Source organism: Miniopterus schreibersii, assembly GCF_964146895.1.
Source record: "Miniopterus schreibersii genome assembly, chromosome: 1".
Taxonomy (NCBI): Eukaryota; Metazoa; Chordata; class Mammalia; order Chiroptera; family Miniopteridae; genus Miniopterus; species Miniopterus schreibersii.
Window position 1 is genome coordinate 3237601 of NC_138101.1, and position 13933 is coordinate 3251533.

At 60.2% G+C, this 13933-nt stretch overlaps 2 protein-coding genes across 3 annotated transcripts in view; one reads left to right on the forward strand and one right to left on the reverse strand.

Moving 5' to 3' along the window:
• Positions 1–13933, reverse strand: part of STK32B (serine/threonine kinase 32B) — a 616411-nt gene that overhangs the window by 302805 nt on the left and 299673 nt on the right. The window lies entirely within an intron of this gene.
• Positions 6986–13933, forward strand: part of CRMP1 (collapsin response mediator protein 1) — a 39319-nt gene continuing 32371 nt past the window's right edge. The window contains exon 1 of one of the 2 annotated variants that reach the window (XM_081155385.1): positions 6986–7392. In XM_081155385.1, coding sequence (XP_081011511.1) covers positions 7012–7392 — 381 coding nt within the window. In that variant the 5' untranslated portion in view covers positions 6986–7011. Of the gene's footprint in view, positions 7393–11240; positions 11502–13933 lie in introns of those variants that run through there. The other variant, XM_081155386.1, reaches the window with a different exon arrangement.

A 13933-nucleotide genomic window follows, 5' to 3' on the forward strand; every position in this document is an offset into this window, starting at 1 on the left:
TCATTCCAGAGGCCGCTGTGGGTTTCTTTCGTGTTAGACTCATATTTATTTCTGTTTCTCGCTGAGAGAGAAATGTGTACTCAGAGTTGACAGAGGTAACTGCTCATGATTGGGACATTTTGGACCAGGAATTGGCTTCGTAGCCTCAGCTTTACAGGCCCTTTTAAGCAGCCAAGGGTCCTTATGGAAATTAAATGCAGGACATGCTGAGGACCCTGCTCCACTGTAGTAGGACCTGGGTGCCAAGCTCATGGTGGGGCAACGACACAAAAGCTCAGATAACACAGTTGGTGATGTGATAGGCACACCAAGTGGATCTCTGGGTAGAGTTGCTCCCAATCTCAAATCTTTCAGAAGTAGAATCCTAAGTCCATTATGATAAGCCCGCCAGCATGTGAGCACGCAGCGGGTTTCTCTTCGGCATTTGCACCAGTGGCCGACTGTGTCCCCGCCTGGCTTTGAAACAGGTGCGTTGAGAATTCTCTGGCGTCTTCAGGAGGTGGAGAAGGAAGGGGGCCCCGCCATGCCTGGATGTGTTATGAGGATTTCATGTTTTATGTTTCATGTCTTATGAGGATTTCTATAAAAAGATAGTGCATGCCTTGGACTGAAAGCTGCTTTTATGAAGTCAATAGGCTTAGGATGGAAGGATCGGGCTCCCTGTATTTCATCTGATTTTCCCTAAATCCTACTCCGGTTTCAGCAGGCACGGCTCCCACCCAGAGCTGACGTCTGCATCTTTGGTCTAATGTGTGACACAGCCTGGCGTGGGTGGCTCAGTGGTTGAGCGTCAACCCATGAACCAGGAGGTCACGGTTCGATTCCCAGTCAGGGCACATACCTGGGTGTTGGGCTCGATCCCCAGTCGGGGGCGTGCAGGAGGCAGCCGATCAATGACTCTCTCATCACTGATGTTTCTCTCTCCTTTTCTCTCTCTGAAATCAATAAAAACATATTTTAAAAAATAAGTGCGTGACACAGAGTCCTGGGAAGACTAATGGGAGAAGTGCCGCCATCCAGAGGTTTGCTCCAGCACCATTGTATTTTGTCTTTGGAATCCATCATTGGGCTGTGCCCCGAGATAGACCGAGGATACCTTTATGTGATGGCAGAGCAAGGGAAGAGAAAGACAAGTGAATGGGACTGTCAAAAACGGCTGAAAGCTTGGTGTCAACCCCGTACCACTATGTTCTTTTTAAAGCGAAGTGATGTAATACAGTGTTTATAAATGTGTCATAAACATCCACACAGCGATGCCCTAACTATCACCTTTCCACTGGGCCGAGGCCAAGCTCTGCCTCTACAGGGCCTGGAGAATGACCTGTGGGCCGCATCCCCTGGGTCTGAGCTGTGGCCCTACCACCAACTGTCTGCGGCGCCGGACAGCACCCTCGCCTCCCTCCGTCCGCCTCACCGTCCTCCAGGGAAACGCCGGGGAAGGCGTGAGCCTCAGCGAGACAGCGTGTTTCCTGCAGCACCCGGCGCGTATTAGTGCTCCGCGGCGTTGGGACCCTCCCTGGCTCTGGGAAAATGCCCAGATGCGTTCGGTGTGATGGCAGGACAGGAGCCACCCCCTGGGCTGGGGGGGCTACGATGATCTCCCAAAGTTCAGGTTTGCATGACCAACTTTTAAAAATATATGTTTTTATTGATTTTTTTTAGAGAGAGAAGAAGGGAGAGGGAGAGAGGGAGAAACACGGATGAGAGAGGACCGTGGATCGGCTGCCTACTAACACCCCCTACTGGGCACTGAGCCTGAAACCCTCGCACGTGCCCGGATCTAGAGCTGCGTGGTGACCTCCTGGTGCGTGGAGCGATGCCCAACCAACCGAGCCACACTGCCTGGTCTTGCACAACCAACTTTTGATAGTGGGGCAGGGAAGGGACTTGGGTGTCACTGGCAAAGGGGAGGGACCAGGCTTGCAAGTTCACTTGGGCAGAACCGCCCCCGTCTCCTGGCTCTTCAGGACCAAATCCGGGGCCCTTGTCCCCTGAAAACTGTGAACACAGAGCTCGGCCTGGAAGTTGTGCGGTAACTGGACACCTTGCAATTGTGGAATCTAAAGGGCTCCCAAGCGACGTCTGCATTAATACACGGTGAGGATGTTGGCCGTCCAAGTCCTGCCCCTCCCCTCAGAGGCCTGGCGGCTCGGGACCCTCTTCCTTTCCCATGTTCTTCTGCCGACTCTCCCTTGGGCCTGGAGCAGCGGCTCCCCCACCCCTCGCCTGCGGTGAAATGAGCGAGCAATCAGTCCTTGGAGATGCCATCGGATTCCTGACCAGTGTTAATTGGGCTTAACGCTCCTTCCGGGGTGTCAAGATTTATAATGATTGTCCAGCCCTGTGTAAAATAGGCTGAACTTTTCTCTTGTTACCAGGATGTATTTTTCTATGTTAGTTAAATGTAGAATTTGTGTAATTTTATACACTAAAATGTACACTTTTTCACCAAGGTTTTTTACTCTCCGAAAGTTATTAATGGTTCATTACAAAGTGTGGTGGACCCTACCGAATCCAAGACTCTTGATTTTTGTGGGGAATAAATGATTTCCTCAGCAGTCAAATCCCCTTTGCACAAATAATGGAGTGGTTTCCTCAATGATCCATTGTACGCCTGCGTTCATTTACCGTCATTGCCGTAGCAAATTACCATAAACCGAGTGGCTTAAAACAACACATTATTACCTTACAGTTCTGGAGATGAGAAGTCCAAACTGGGTCTCACTGGGCTGAAACCGAGGTGTGGGCAGGGCTGAGTTCCCGCCGGAGACTCTAGGGGAGACTTTGCTTCCAGAAACGGCCTCCTGTCTCTGGCTCTTGCTCTCTCCCTCCGTCTTCAAAGTCGAGGGAGTCTTCAAGGTCTTCACAGCACAGCTTCTTCAGATCTCCCTCTAGCTGACACCTGCCTCTGTTGTCATATTGCCTTCGACTCTGACCCTCCTGCCTCCCTCCTTCACCTTTCAGGACCCTTGGGATGTCATCAGGACAACCTGGTGATCCAAGATAATCTCCCGTCTCAAGATCCTTCACTTGATCACATCTCCAGACTCCCTTTGGCCACGTGAGGCCACATGCGCACGGGCTCTGGGGATTAGGATGTGGACATCCTTGGGCAGCTGCGGGCTTATTCTGCCTGCCACGGCCCCTGTGAACTGACTTGGAGGCCACAGGAAAAAACAGAGCTCTTAGAATCAAACAGGCCTGACCTTGAACTGCATTTGCCACGTGCCAGCTCTGTACCTTCAGGCAGCTTGCTCAACTCTGCACCTCTCTCCTTCTACCCAAAATGAGGGCAATAATCCGTCACTTGCCTTGCAGATTTGCTAAGAGGATTACACACACAACAGTAAACTACAATTCCCTTTCCTCACTTTTGGAAAAGCTTCTTTTTACAACTGACGTTTAAAAATATCTTTTTTTTCTGTTGTTTGCCCCCCAAAATAAGGCCCCTATGGAGAACATGCAGGAGAGCGGAGTGGCCTCTCAGGTCCCCTCCTGCCGCCACCTGACGCGGCCTCTCTGGTCCCTGCCATTGCCCTGGAAGGCCTTGTGGTCTGACACGGTGAGCTCCTGGCTTGTCCTTCACCACATGTCATGCTTTAATTCACTTACGAGAACCCCCTCGCTGGAGGACCGAGAGCAGAAGTGGGGGGCAGGGTGGGGACGGTCACGCCATCCTCTGGACTGAGTGGAGTTCGCTCAGGTTTCCTGAGCTCTTTCCTCCGTCGGCCTCTGCCCGAGGCGGCTCCTCTTGCAAGCTGAGGGGTGCAATTCCCAACATACAGCCCGGGCTCTGTTCCCCGCCCGCCTTGGGCTACTGGCTTTGCGGTGCAGAGGTGTTGTAGGAAAAACTCAGACCAACCAGGGTGGAAGCCCAGTGCGGTCACTTCCCGGCCGTTAGTTGAGCAGTGGGTGTAGGTGTGTCCCCTGCCCTCCAGCCTGGAGACAGAGGTGGCACTGTCTGCCCCGTGGGCTGCTGGAAGCAGGCCGTGATGTGTAGAAATAGACACGTGTGCAAAGACGCCTATGGTGGCAGGCACTCGAACAAAGTCAGATGCCCTCCTCTCTGGAGAAGAGGGGAGTGAGGAGTCACGGAGTCTGAGACACAGCAGGCGCCCCAAACGGGTGCCGGATGAGTGTGGAATGACTAGCTGCCTGAGGTTGAGTGGAAAACAGGATTCTACCTCAAAAATCTAGACTATTGTGAATACACCAGGCCACTCCTTTATCTCCTCTCTCCGAATGCCAGACTTCCTGGGGGCGGCTAAAGGTGCAGACTGGTTAAGGTGCAGACTCTGGGCCCACACTACTGTTTTAACCCTTAAGCGACCCTAGGCAAATTACTTATCTCCCTGAGCCTCAGTTTCCTCATCTGTAAAATGGGGTTAAATGACACCTAGCTCAAAGGTTGCTGTGAGGCTTAAGGGAGTTACTCCATGTAAAGTGCCTGCAGTGTCCTCAGCGCATAGTAGGCTCGCTCTAAGTGGGAACTCCCCGTATCTTTTCTTGCTCGTGTATAAAGACAGCTCTTTCTTACCTCCTTCTTTGTGTCACTCCCTCCTGGTCTTCACAACTCCTAGCCCTTTCTCACAATGGGAAGGGTTTTCTTGCAAAGCAGAGAGGTCTCCATCACCAGTGGTATTTAAGCAACGCCCAAGAGACAGTCTCCTCAAGATGCTGAGAGCAGATTCGGGTGCACAGAATGAGAACTGACCTCAAAGTTTCTGTTGGACCTCGATTCCTGGATTCTCCGATATTTCCATGGGTTTAGTCACTATGAATATCGGTGGTCTTCAACATGAAATTTCCTTGCCCGGAATGTGCTGGGAACAGTATTTCCAGGACAGAAGTTTTCATTAAAAAATCGAAAACACTTGCAATGCCACCTGGAGTCCCGCAGACCTCAGGAGGACCATCTGTGACAAATCTGTGCAGGGTGCCCAGGGACAAAAGGCAGGCGGCCAGGATGGGGGTGTTGTGAGTGGATGGAGTGGGGTGGTGGGAGTGATCTCCTCTGTTCTAATTCATGTTTAGCACTCTCTCTCCTGCTATAACAGATACTTCTTGGAGGCAGGGACCTGATAAACATTCATCTATGTGTTCCCAGCACTGCTTTCCCTCTCAAGCACAGAAAGGGGACTTGCTAAGTGCCCGCTGTGCTCCAGGCCGGGCTGAGCAGCGTGAGATCCAAGGCAGCAGGCAGCCAGCTGCTTTATGTCCCTCCTGTTTCCTCATCGGTCCACTGGGGAGGTAATAATACCTACTTACTGCACCGACCAGCCTGCTCCTGGGTTAAATAACAGCAAGAGCAGGGGGAGGGGCATCTGCTGGGGCCATGGAGCCAATAGCCCCAGGGTCTTCAGTCCACAGGTCCCAGTTACAAGAAGCGTGTGAATACAGCCATCTGTCTGGGACTCCCAGGGGCCAGGCGGGGCTGCTGAAGGAACAGCTCCCAGCATGGGGAGAAGCGGGGTGGGGATGGGTGCCGTGGGGGCGCAGAGCCAGGAGGTACGGATGGTCTTGGCCCTGGTCCCCACCAGCCCCGATGCTGTGGGTCTTGACTCGCTGCCGAGGGGGATGGCAGCTGGCGATTCCGCCCGTCCAGAAAGAGCAGCTGGGACCACCAGTTCCTCAGAGACCCTTAGGCCCCTCTGCCTGATAGTAATCATGGAGAAATGAGGGACAGTGTCTAGGGGACACACACTGCTCCTGGACGGGAAGAGGGGTTTAGGGGAGCCCCAGCAGAGAGACCCCAGGCCCCCGGGGCCTTCCACCTTTGCCCCTAGTTGGAGGAAGCCCGGGACCCCCAGGCTGCAAGCTCCTGGCTCAGCAAGGGTGGACTGTACAGGGGTCCTGAGAGGTGACTAGAATGGGGAATATTTGTCTGGGTGACTGAGAAGACTGCGTGTGTGCGTATGAGGGGTGATCTACCTCTGTGTGTGTCTTTTTCTGGAGCGTTTCTATTTAAACTCTGGACTTCCCTTATTTCTGCTGTGGATCTGTGTGTGGGTGTCCTGTTGGGGTCTGTGTGGGTGGAGTCACCTTGTGAGTTTGCCTTTGGTAGGAGGGTGTGAAAATCTCTTTGTTGTGTGGGTGTTGCTGGAGCGAGCGCCAAATGCGTGCGTGTCGGTGGCCCACGTGCAAGGGCGCGTTTCCCTGGTCCGAGTGGATGTGGCCCCAGCACGTCGCTCCTGCCCCAGCCTTCATCCTTGCGGCTACATTATGCGTGTGTCTCCCCTCCTTAGAAGGTCATCTCCTGGAGGGCAGGGCTTGGTTTATTTTGTTCATGGCGCTGTCCCCAGCACCCAAAACGTACTAGGCACTAAGGGTCATTCCACGTAATAGTGTTGAGGAAATAAACGCCGTGTCCAATGTGCCTCTCCGATGGTGCGGTCCATCTCCGCGCGACGCTGTGTGCGCGCGGGGTTGGGTGACTGAGAATTTCCGGGGGGCGTGGGTGTGAGATACACTCGGAATACGCGCAAGCATGCACGCGTGTGTAAAATGGTCCGTGATGTGTGCGAACGAGCCTGTGTGCGTCTGGGGAGCGCGTGTGCCGGCACGTCTTGCACCTTTCGCGAGTCTGCACGGCGTTAACTGTCTGGCGAGCCAGCACCAACCTGTGCGCGACCCGTGTGTGCGCGCACGCACCGGGCTCCCAGCCCCGGCTGCGCCCTCCCCGCGCTCGGCCTGGGGGCGGGGAGCCGGGCGCCGCGTGGCCCCGCGCCCGCCGCCCGCCCCCCGCGCTGCGGCTGCCGTGCGTCACGGCCCCTCTCCGCCCCCGCCGCGGCCCCGCCTCTCCGTCCTTTGTAGCGGGCGGCGGAGCGCGCCGCCAGCCGCGCGGAGGCCCCGCCCCGCCCCGCCCCGCCCCGCCCGCCGCGCGCCCGCCCCGCCCGGCCGCAGTCGCGCCTGGGCCGCCGCGGGCCCGCACCCGACGCGGAGCGCGGCGCGCGGCGGTGGCTGGGGCCGCGGGCGGTGGGGGCGCGGGCGGCCGGCCGGCCTGGGACCGGCATGGCGGACCGGCGGCGCGCGTGGAACACGGAGGACGACCTGCCCGTGTACCTGGCGCGGCCGGGCAGCGCGGCGCAGACCCCGCGCCAGAAGTACGGCGGCATGTTCGCCGCGGTGGAGGGCGCCTACGAGAACAAGACCATCGACTTCGACGCGTACAGCGTGGGCCGCCGCGGCTCGGCGCGCACCCCGCGCGGCGCGGGGCAGCTGGACGCGGCGGGCCTGCCGGGACCCGGCGGCAGCGAGGACACGGCCAGCGACGTGAGCGAGCCCTCGGGCTCCGTCCTCAGCTCCCCGGGCGAGCGCGACGAGCGGCCGCCCGCGCTGCGCATCCGCTGCCCTGCGCCCCGGGACCTGCCGCTCGGCCGGGACAATAGCCAGGTACCCTCGGGGCGCGCGTGGGCCCGACGGGGGGCGGGGCCCTGGGGAGTGGGGTCGCCCGAGGCCGGAGCGCGGGGCCGCTGCCGCCCGGCTCGGAGAGCCCCTCCCCCACCCCGCCGCGCAGGGGGTCCCGAGGGTGCGCTGGCTTGGGGTGGCCAGCATAGTCCCTGAGACGACAAAAGGCCCTTGGAGACCGGGCCCCCTCCTCTGCTGCAGAAAAAGAGCGAGGTTCTGAGAGGGAAAGGAAGTTAGCTAAGCTGCCACATGGGCCCTCAAACCGCAAAGGGACTTCGGGGTGAATTTAGCCCAGGGGGTCCCCGTTTTCCACTTCAGGAATAGGGCAGCGCCGTCCCGCGGTAGTCCGTGTATGTATTCACCCACTCGGTAGTCATTGGAGAGCACCTACTATGTGCCAGGCTCCGGGCAGGTGCAGTGATGTGTGTGGCCACACGGCGCGAAGCTGGAAGAAGCCTCACCGCCCCCCCTCCCCCATCCCCGCCGTGATTTCTGCGGGAAGGATTTGGTTAAAGATTTAGGTCGAACTGGAAACCACTTACCCCCAAGCACGGGCATTTCAGGGGCCGCTGGAGCCCCACAGCACGGTGCCGGAGAGCTCCCCTCAGTGTGCTCCAGAGCAGGCTGGAGGCGGAGCGGGGATTTGAACCCGAGCCTCTAGCTTCCTCCACTTGGAACCCCCCAACCCCCCAAAGTGGGGACGTATCATGGAGGAAGAACACCAGGCTGGGCCCTGTGGCTCTTCTCCTTGCATTGGAGGTTGCCAGGGAACTGGGGGGAGATGGATGGCGGGAGGGCACGGCTTTGGGATATCTGGGTGAGGGTGTGGGCCAGGTGTCTGGAGAACCCCAGGGCCCAGGAGCTGTAGGCTCAGCTCCAGAAGTAGATGTCCGGGCACCGCTCAGGTCCCAGAACCCTGCTAGTGCTGGGGCCCTGGCTCGGCACCCCAGCCCCACCCCGGGCCAGGTTGGGAGACAGATTCATTGTGCGAATTAATTAGGTAGTGAGCATTCAATAAATGTTGGTGGTTGAGTTTTATTACCATCATTTTTATTAACCCTTGTCCCCTTAAATGCTATGAGAGGCATAACGGGAGCCAGGGGGAGACAGAGCTTGATCCGGACAGAAACCTGGGAGGGCTTCCTGGACGAGTAGGGGTAGACAGGCCTTTGGCTGCTACAGCGCAGTAGTGAGTCTCCTTCGGTCCCCCATCCCCTGCCGGTGACTGTCTGTCCCCATAGCTCGGGCACTCTCCATGGTCCTGAAGCCCGCGCCCCACGAAGGGAAGGTCTGCATTGAGGGGGTGTGGACTGGGGGCGGGGAGGCGAGGGAAGGCGAAATCCAGAGCGCCCGTCTCCTTTCTCCTACCCTTCCTTTCTCCCCCTGCCCACCTCGCCTCTCCGGTGGCCGACCTTGCTTGGCATTTGGGATCCAGGCTTCCGAGCCCAACAGGGAGACTTCAGGGCCGCAGACTGAAAAGCCGGGGTCAATGCCGGGGAACCCTGCTTTCCAACCATGGCACTTCGCCCTCTTGAGCCTCAGCTTCTCCCTATGGGAAATACGGGTGTCATTCTCCGCCAGGTCCCCCTCAAAGCGCGGGGGAGTACCCGGGAGGCGAGGCGCTTTGTGCAGGGCCGGCAGCTGTCTGGAAGCGCGTCCCTGATGGAGCTGCCCCCAGTTTTACCCACGGCGGCATCGCTCCTGGGGCTCCGCGTGGGCCGGCCCCGCGGCCTCGCCCACTCCCACCCCCGCCCCACCCCCCCCGAACCCCGGGCCCTCGCTCCCCTTTCTCCGGGGCTTCTCCAGTACGGGACAAAGGGCGGCGCCTCCGGCGCGCAGAGGGCCTCGGAGGCACTCGAGGTTGGGGACTGTGGAGTCCAGGGGGCCTCGTGGTCCCCCTGCGGGGAGGTTTTACAATCTTTGCGGACCGAGCAGCCCCAGGGCTCGGTTCCGGGCGGGCCTCCGGGCTCCTGCGCTTGGCGGAGGGCGCGGGCCCTTCCCCCGCCCACGAGGCGCTTCCCTGGGGCGGGAGGAGGGGTTTCCGCGGCGCAGGCGCAGCGCTTCCCGAGGCCGGGGGCTGAGCCACTGCGGGGCTTTGTACCCGGGAAGTCCGCCTGGGAGCAGCAGGCCGGCCGGCCGGCCCGGGACCGGTGCCCCTCCCCCGACACGCACGTGGTCTTGTCCTCTGCCTGGGCGCTTCCCTGCCCAGACTGACCCCTGGGGATGCCCTGTTGCACTGGACCAAGGATTTAACTAGCTGAGAGAGGGAATGTGGGCCTCAGGGGGAGCGAGAGTCTCCTAACTCGCACCTTACTGTCCTCAGCAAGGTGTTCAGGACCCAGCTCAGAGCAGGGGATGACTGAATGCGTGCAGGGAAATGAATGCGCTCTAGCCAGGTGTGCAGAACCTGGCGTCCTGCAACTGCTCTGCTGCAGCTAGTATGCATTACACCTGAGATGTTTCACCTCTGCAAGCCTCAGTTCCCCACCTGAAAAATGGGGAAATTATGGCCTAGTGTTCCCAGAATCCGAAGCTGCTTCTCCTTTGTGAAGCCACAACCCCACCTCCATTTTCTGGCCCAGGTGCATCTCTGGCCTCCTGTCCTGGATGGAGGTGGTGAAGGTAAGGGCTTCAGGCCCTGGCCTGCGTGGTGAGGTGCTTCATCGCGCCTAGCACACCCTCCCCCTGGGTGAAAACTTGAAAGTGAAGAAGGCAGGTCTTTTACAGCAGCTGCAGCGTGGAACTTTATAGGCAGAGAACGTTAGCATTTTATCTGTCTGGAGATTTGGGACACCTGTCCATTGTTGGGGGGGAGGGGTGCTTGCCCCCTTTCTCTCCCAAACCTCTTTTTCCCTCCCTTGTCATTAAGTTTATCAAGCTATGCCCTGGCCTCCTATCCTTTGCTCCTTGGAGTCGGGTGCTGGGTCATGGGTACTGGGGCTAATGTTCGCTCTCTACTGGGAGTCAGGATGTCCAATTCCTCCTCCTGTCTCCCGGTCTGTTCTAGGGGCCGTGGGGACCTTAGTGCCCATGGCCTGGCCCTGGAAGCCGTCACTGTCTGGTAGGCAGGACGGTGGTGGTGACCTGGTAGCCTAGCGTGTTTGGCTCTGCTGATGCCGGGTCCGGCACGTCAGCCACTGGTTAGGGCCTTGTCTCTCAGTCCCTGCTGCAGTCCCTGGGCCTGCCTGGCAGGGGGGCTCCTGCCGAGACCTCCGGGAGGCTGGTTCACTGATGGCACGGGGAGGGTGGCAGGGGAAAGCTTTATGGAGAAGCTGTTGGGGATGCGCCTGGGAGCATGGGTGAGCTTTTTTCTGGGGCAGGATATTCAGGGAGAGGGTACGGCTCGGAGAAAGGCTTGGAGTTGGAGATGGGAAGGTGCTTAGCGTCTTCAGGAGTGGCCTGTGGACAAGCGGAACCCGAGTCAGAGAGGCCGAGGGGCAGTCTCCGAGCCGGGTCCCGGAGCGGTCGAGAGCGCCCGCAGCCGGGGCGGGGCGCGGACACCGGCGCGCGCGCTCCCCGGAGAGGCCGCAGACGCGCGCTGCCCTGCGCTCCGCCCGCTCTTCGGAAGGACGGCCGCCTCCGCCTCTAAAACCCGGAGCCCGCGAACCAGGCCTTCCCCGGAGCGAGAGCGAGGCCGGGAGCGTGCACTGCGCGGGGGTCGGCCGGGCAGGCGGTTGGGGGGGCAGGGGGCGGAGTGGGGGGGTCGGAAGGGAAGCGCTTCCTGGTTGCCGCCGAGAGGGGCGAATCGGGCTCGGCTCCGCGCCGCCGGGAGGAGCTGCGTGTGCGCCGCGCTCCGCCCGCCCTCGCCCCCTCCTCCCGCCCCTCGCGGAGCCGGGCGGTGCTGGCAGCCGGGGCGCGGGCGCGGCGCGCGGGCCCAGAGCCGGGCAGCGGGCGCGTCAGCAGCCGCGGGCGCCGCACCGCCGTCCCTCCGTCCGTCTCTCCAACCCTTCCGGGCTTTGTCACCGCGCCGGCGGGGAGCGGGGATCGAGAGCGAGCCCGACAGCGAGAAAGACGAGCCCCCGGGTCCACGGGCGCGCGGAGGGCGCAGAGGGGCCATGTCTTACCAGGGCAAGAAGAGCATCCCGCACATCACGGTGAGCAGCGCGCCCCGCCCCGCCGCGCCCCGCCGCGCTTGGTGGGGTGGGGTGGTCACCGCCCGGGTCGGCGGCCCCCCGGGAAGGCTGGGGCGGGGGGAGGCTTTCCAAGGCGCAGCGGCCGGGCGGGGCGGGGCGCGCATCGCAGCCCCCTCCCCCAGCCTCCGGGGACAATGTGCTGGGGGGGGGGCGCGTGGCAGGGCGGGGCCGGAGCCTCGGGCCCTGGGCGGGAAGCCCCCTCCTCCCCAGGGGATGTGCCAGAGGCTGGCGCGGCCGGGGAGACGCGCAGCGGAACAAAAGAGGGAGGGGCGCGGCGCGAACCCCCTCCCTCCGAGCGGGAGCCGAGCCCCCCCCCGCCAGCCCTTGCACCTCGCAGCTGAGTTTCTTCCACGACAGAGAAAGGAAAACGGGGGGCCGCGGTCAACTCCCACTTCCCGGCGCCCCGATGGGGTGGAAGCCTGGACCTCGAGGCCGCGCCAGGATGGAGGGGCCCCTCCCAGTCCTCGGCGCAGCTAAAAAACAATGTGGTGGGCAGCCCCGTGTGCTGGCTGTGGCTCCCGAAGGGTTAACACTGGGGCGTGGGGATTTAAATGGGGGCTGAGCAGTCGCGGTGTCCCTGGGTGTGGCCGGAAACAAAGGCTCCCTAGTCTTTGAGCTTTGTCTCTGGGTGCAGAGCGGAGACCTGGCCTCCACTCCCTGCCTGCCGGGTACCAGAGTGGAGCCAAAGCATCCCCGAGGGACGGGGTCGGGGATCCGCTGGCTTTGGGTGCTGGTGCTGGAGCAGCCAGGAGCTGGGGGCGGGATTCTGGGAGTGATGGAATGCTCCAGAGTGATGGGGGGGTGAGGTCAGGAGACCAGCATCCTGGTTTATCCGAAACCCAGGCGCAGGGAGTTCCCAGGACGCCTGCCCAGTGTACTGCAGCGGTTGTCTCATTGAATCCTCTCAGTAAATCCTGTGAGGGCGGCTTTGTTCACATAAGGCTCCTGGAGGCTGCAGCACTGGCCAGGGATGCGGGTGAGAGAAAGGCTGGGAGGGAACCGGGCCCCCTGCCCACTCAGAACGGCCCTGCAGCCCGCCCATCTCTGAGCTTCACCTTCCCTGAGAAATTCCCTCCGGGACCCGGCTTCAGGGCTTGCCAGGGGACCTTCGCCGAGTTCCCATCCAGAGGTACGACTGCTGAGGGTGGGGACCCCCTCTTCTGCATCCGTAATCCCTGCCCTCCGACCGGGAGGCGGAAGTGACTGGTGCCTCAGAGTGTGGTTGGCTGAGAGTCAGTGGAAGGAGCGAGCTTGCCTCAGGCCGAGCCGAGTGGTAGGAAAGTCTGGGGTATTCGTAGGAGTAGGTCCCCTCCTTGGGACTTCCTGACCCTAACCCCCAGGGGGAACTGAGGCAGGTGAGGGGTGTGGTGATGAAGTGACTGGTAAGTTAGGAGCCCTGCATCCCTTTGTGGCTGTGGCCCATGGCAGGTCTGTACCCCTCTCAGGGCCCCAGTTTCCAAGAAGGAAGTTTAGCAAGATGGTCTCTGAGGTGGGTCTGGGGGAACAGTACCCCTGCAGTTGTACAGTTCTCAGCGCGCATAGCAGCAGCGGTCACCCCGCCTTCCCCCTGTGACACTCCAGAGTGGAGAGAGGCCAGGCTTTTGTGCCAGATGATCTGAGTGCTCATCCCTGCTCCACAACCTCTCTGAGCCTCCATGCTCCAATTTCCAAAGCGGTCCTAACACTGGCCACTTTGCAAGAGCCTTGAGCATTCAAGAGGACCCCGGCTGAGCGCTCAGTGCATGTGAGGCACACAGTAGGGGCTTCAGAACTGCTGGCTGGTCTTCCTGCTTTAGCTCTCTGTGCAAAGCAAGTAGTCAACCCGTGTGTAAAAGGGAATGTAAAGGCTTCGGTAGCCTGCGGCGAAGAGATGCTGAAATCACACTTGGTTCCCTAGGACGTGGCCCTTGACAAGGCAGAAACAGCAAACCAGAGAGGATGGCCTTGGCCGGGGCTCCTTCCTGAGCCCCTCAGCTCCTCAGGACCTGTTGCTGACAGTGTATAAGTTGTAGCAGGGACAGGGATGCCGTTAGATGGGTGGGTGGGGCTGTGGCTTTCCCAGTGCTGCGCCCTTGCTCTGTTTGATAGCACCCATTTGGTAAGTGAATAGTAATTAAAGCACCCGGTCAGTGTCAGGCACCTGGCTGGGTATTAGGGAAAGTGGGAGTGAGATGGCCTGGTCTTTCCCGCCCAGAGTTAAGCAGAGACTGATGTTTCAGCCAGAAATCGCAACCAGGTGGAGGGGGTGTTATAAGGGGCAGTACAGGACGCTGGAGGAGACACAGCAGGACACCCAGCCTAGGCCTGGGAGGGGAGGGGATCAGGGAGGAGGGGGACCCAGAGGCAAGCGAGTGTGGCGTGTTGGAGAAACCGAAACATTGTGGGAGCCCAGC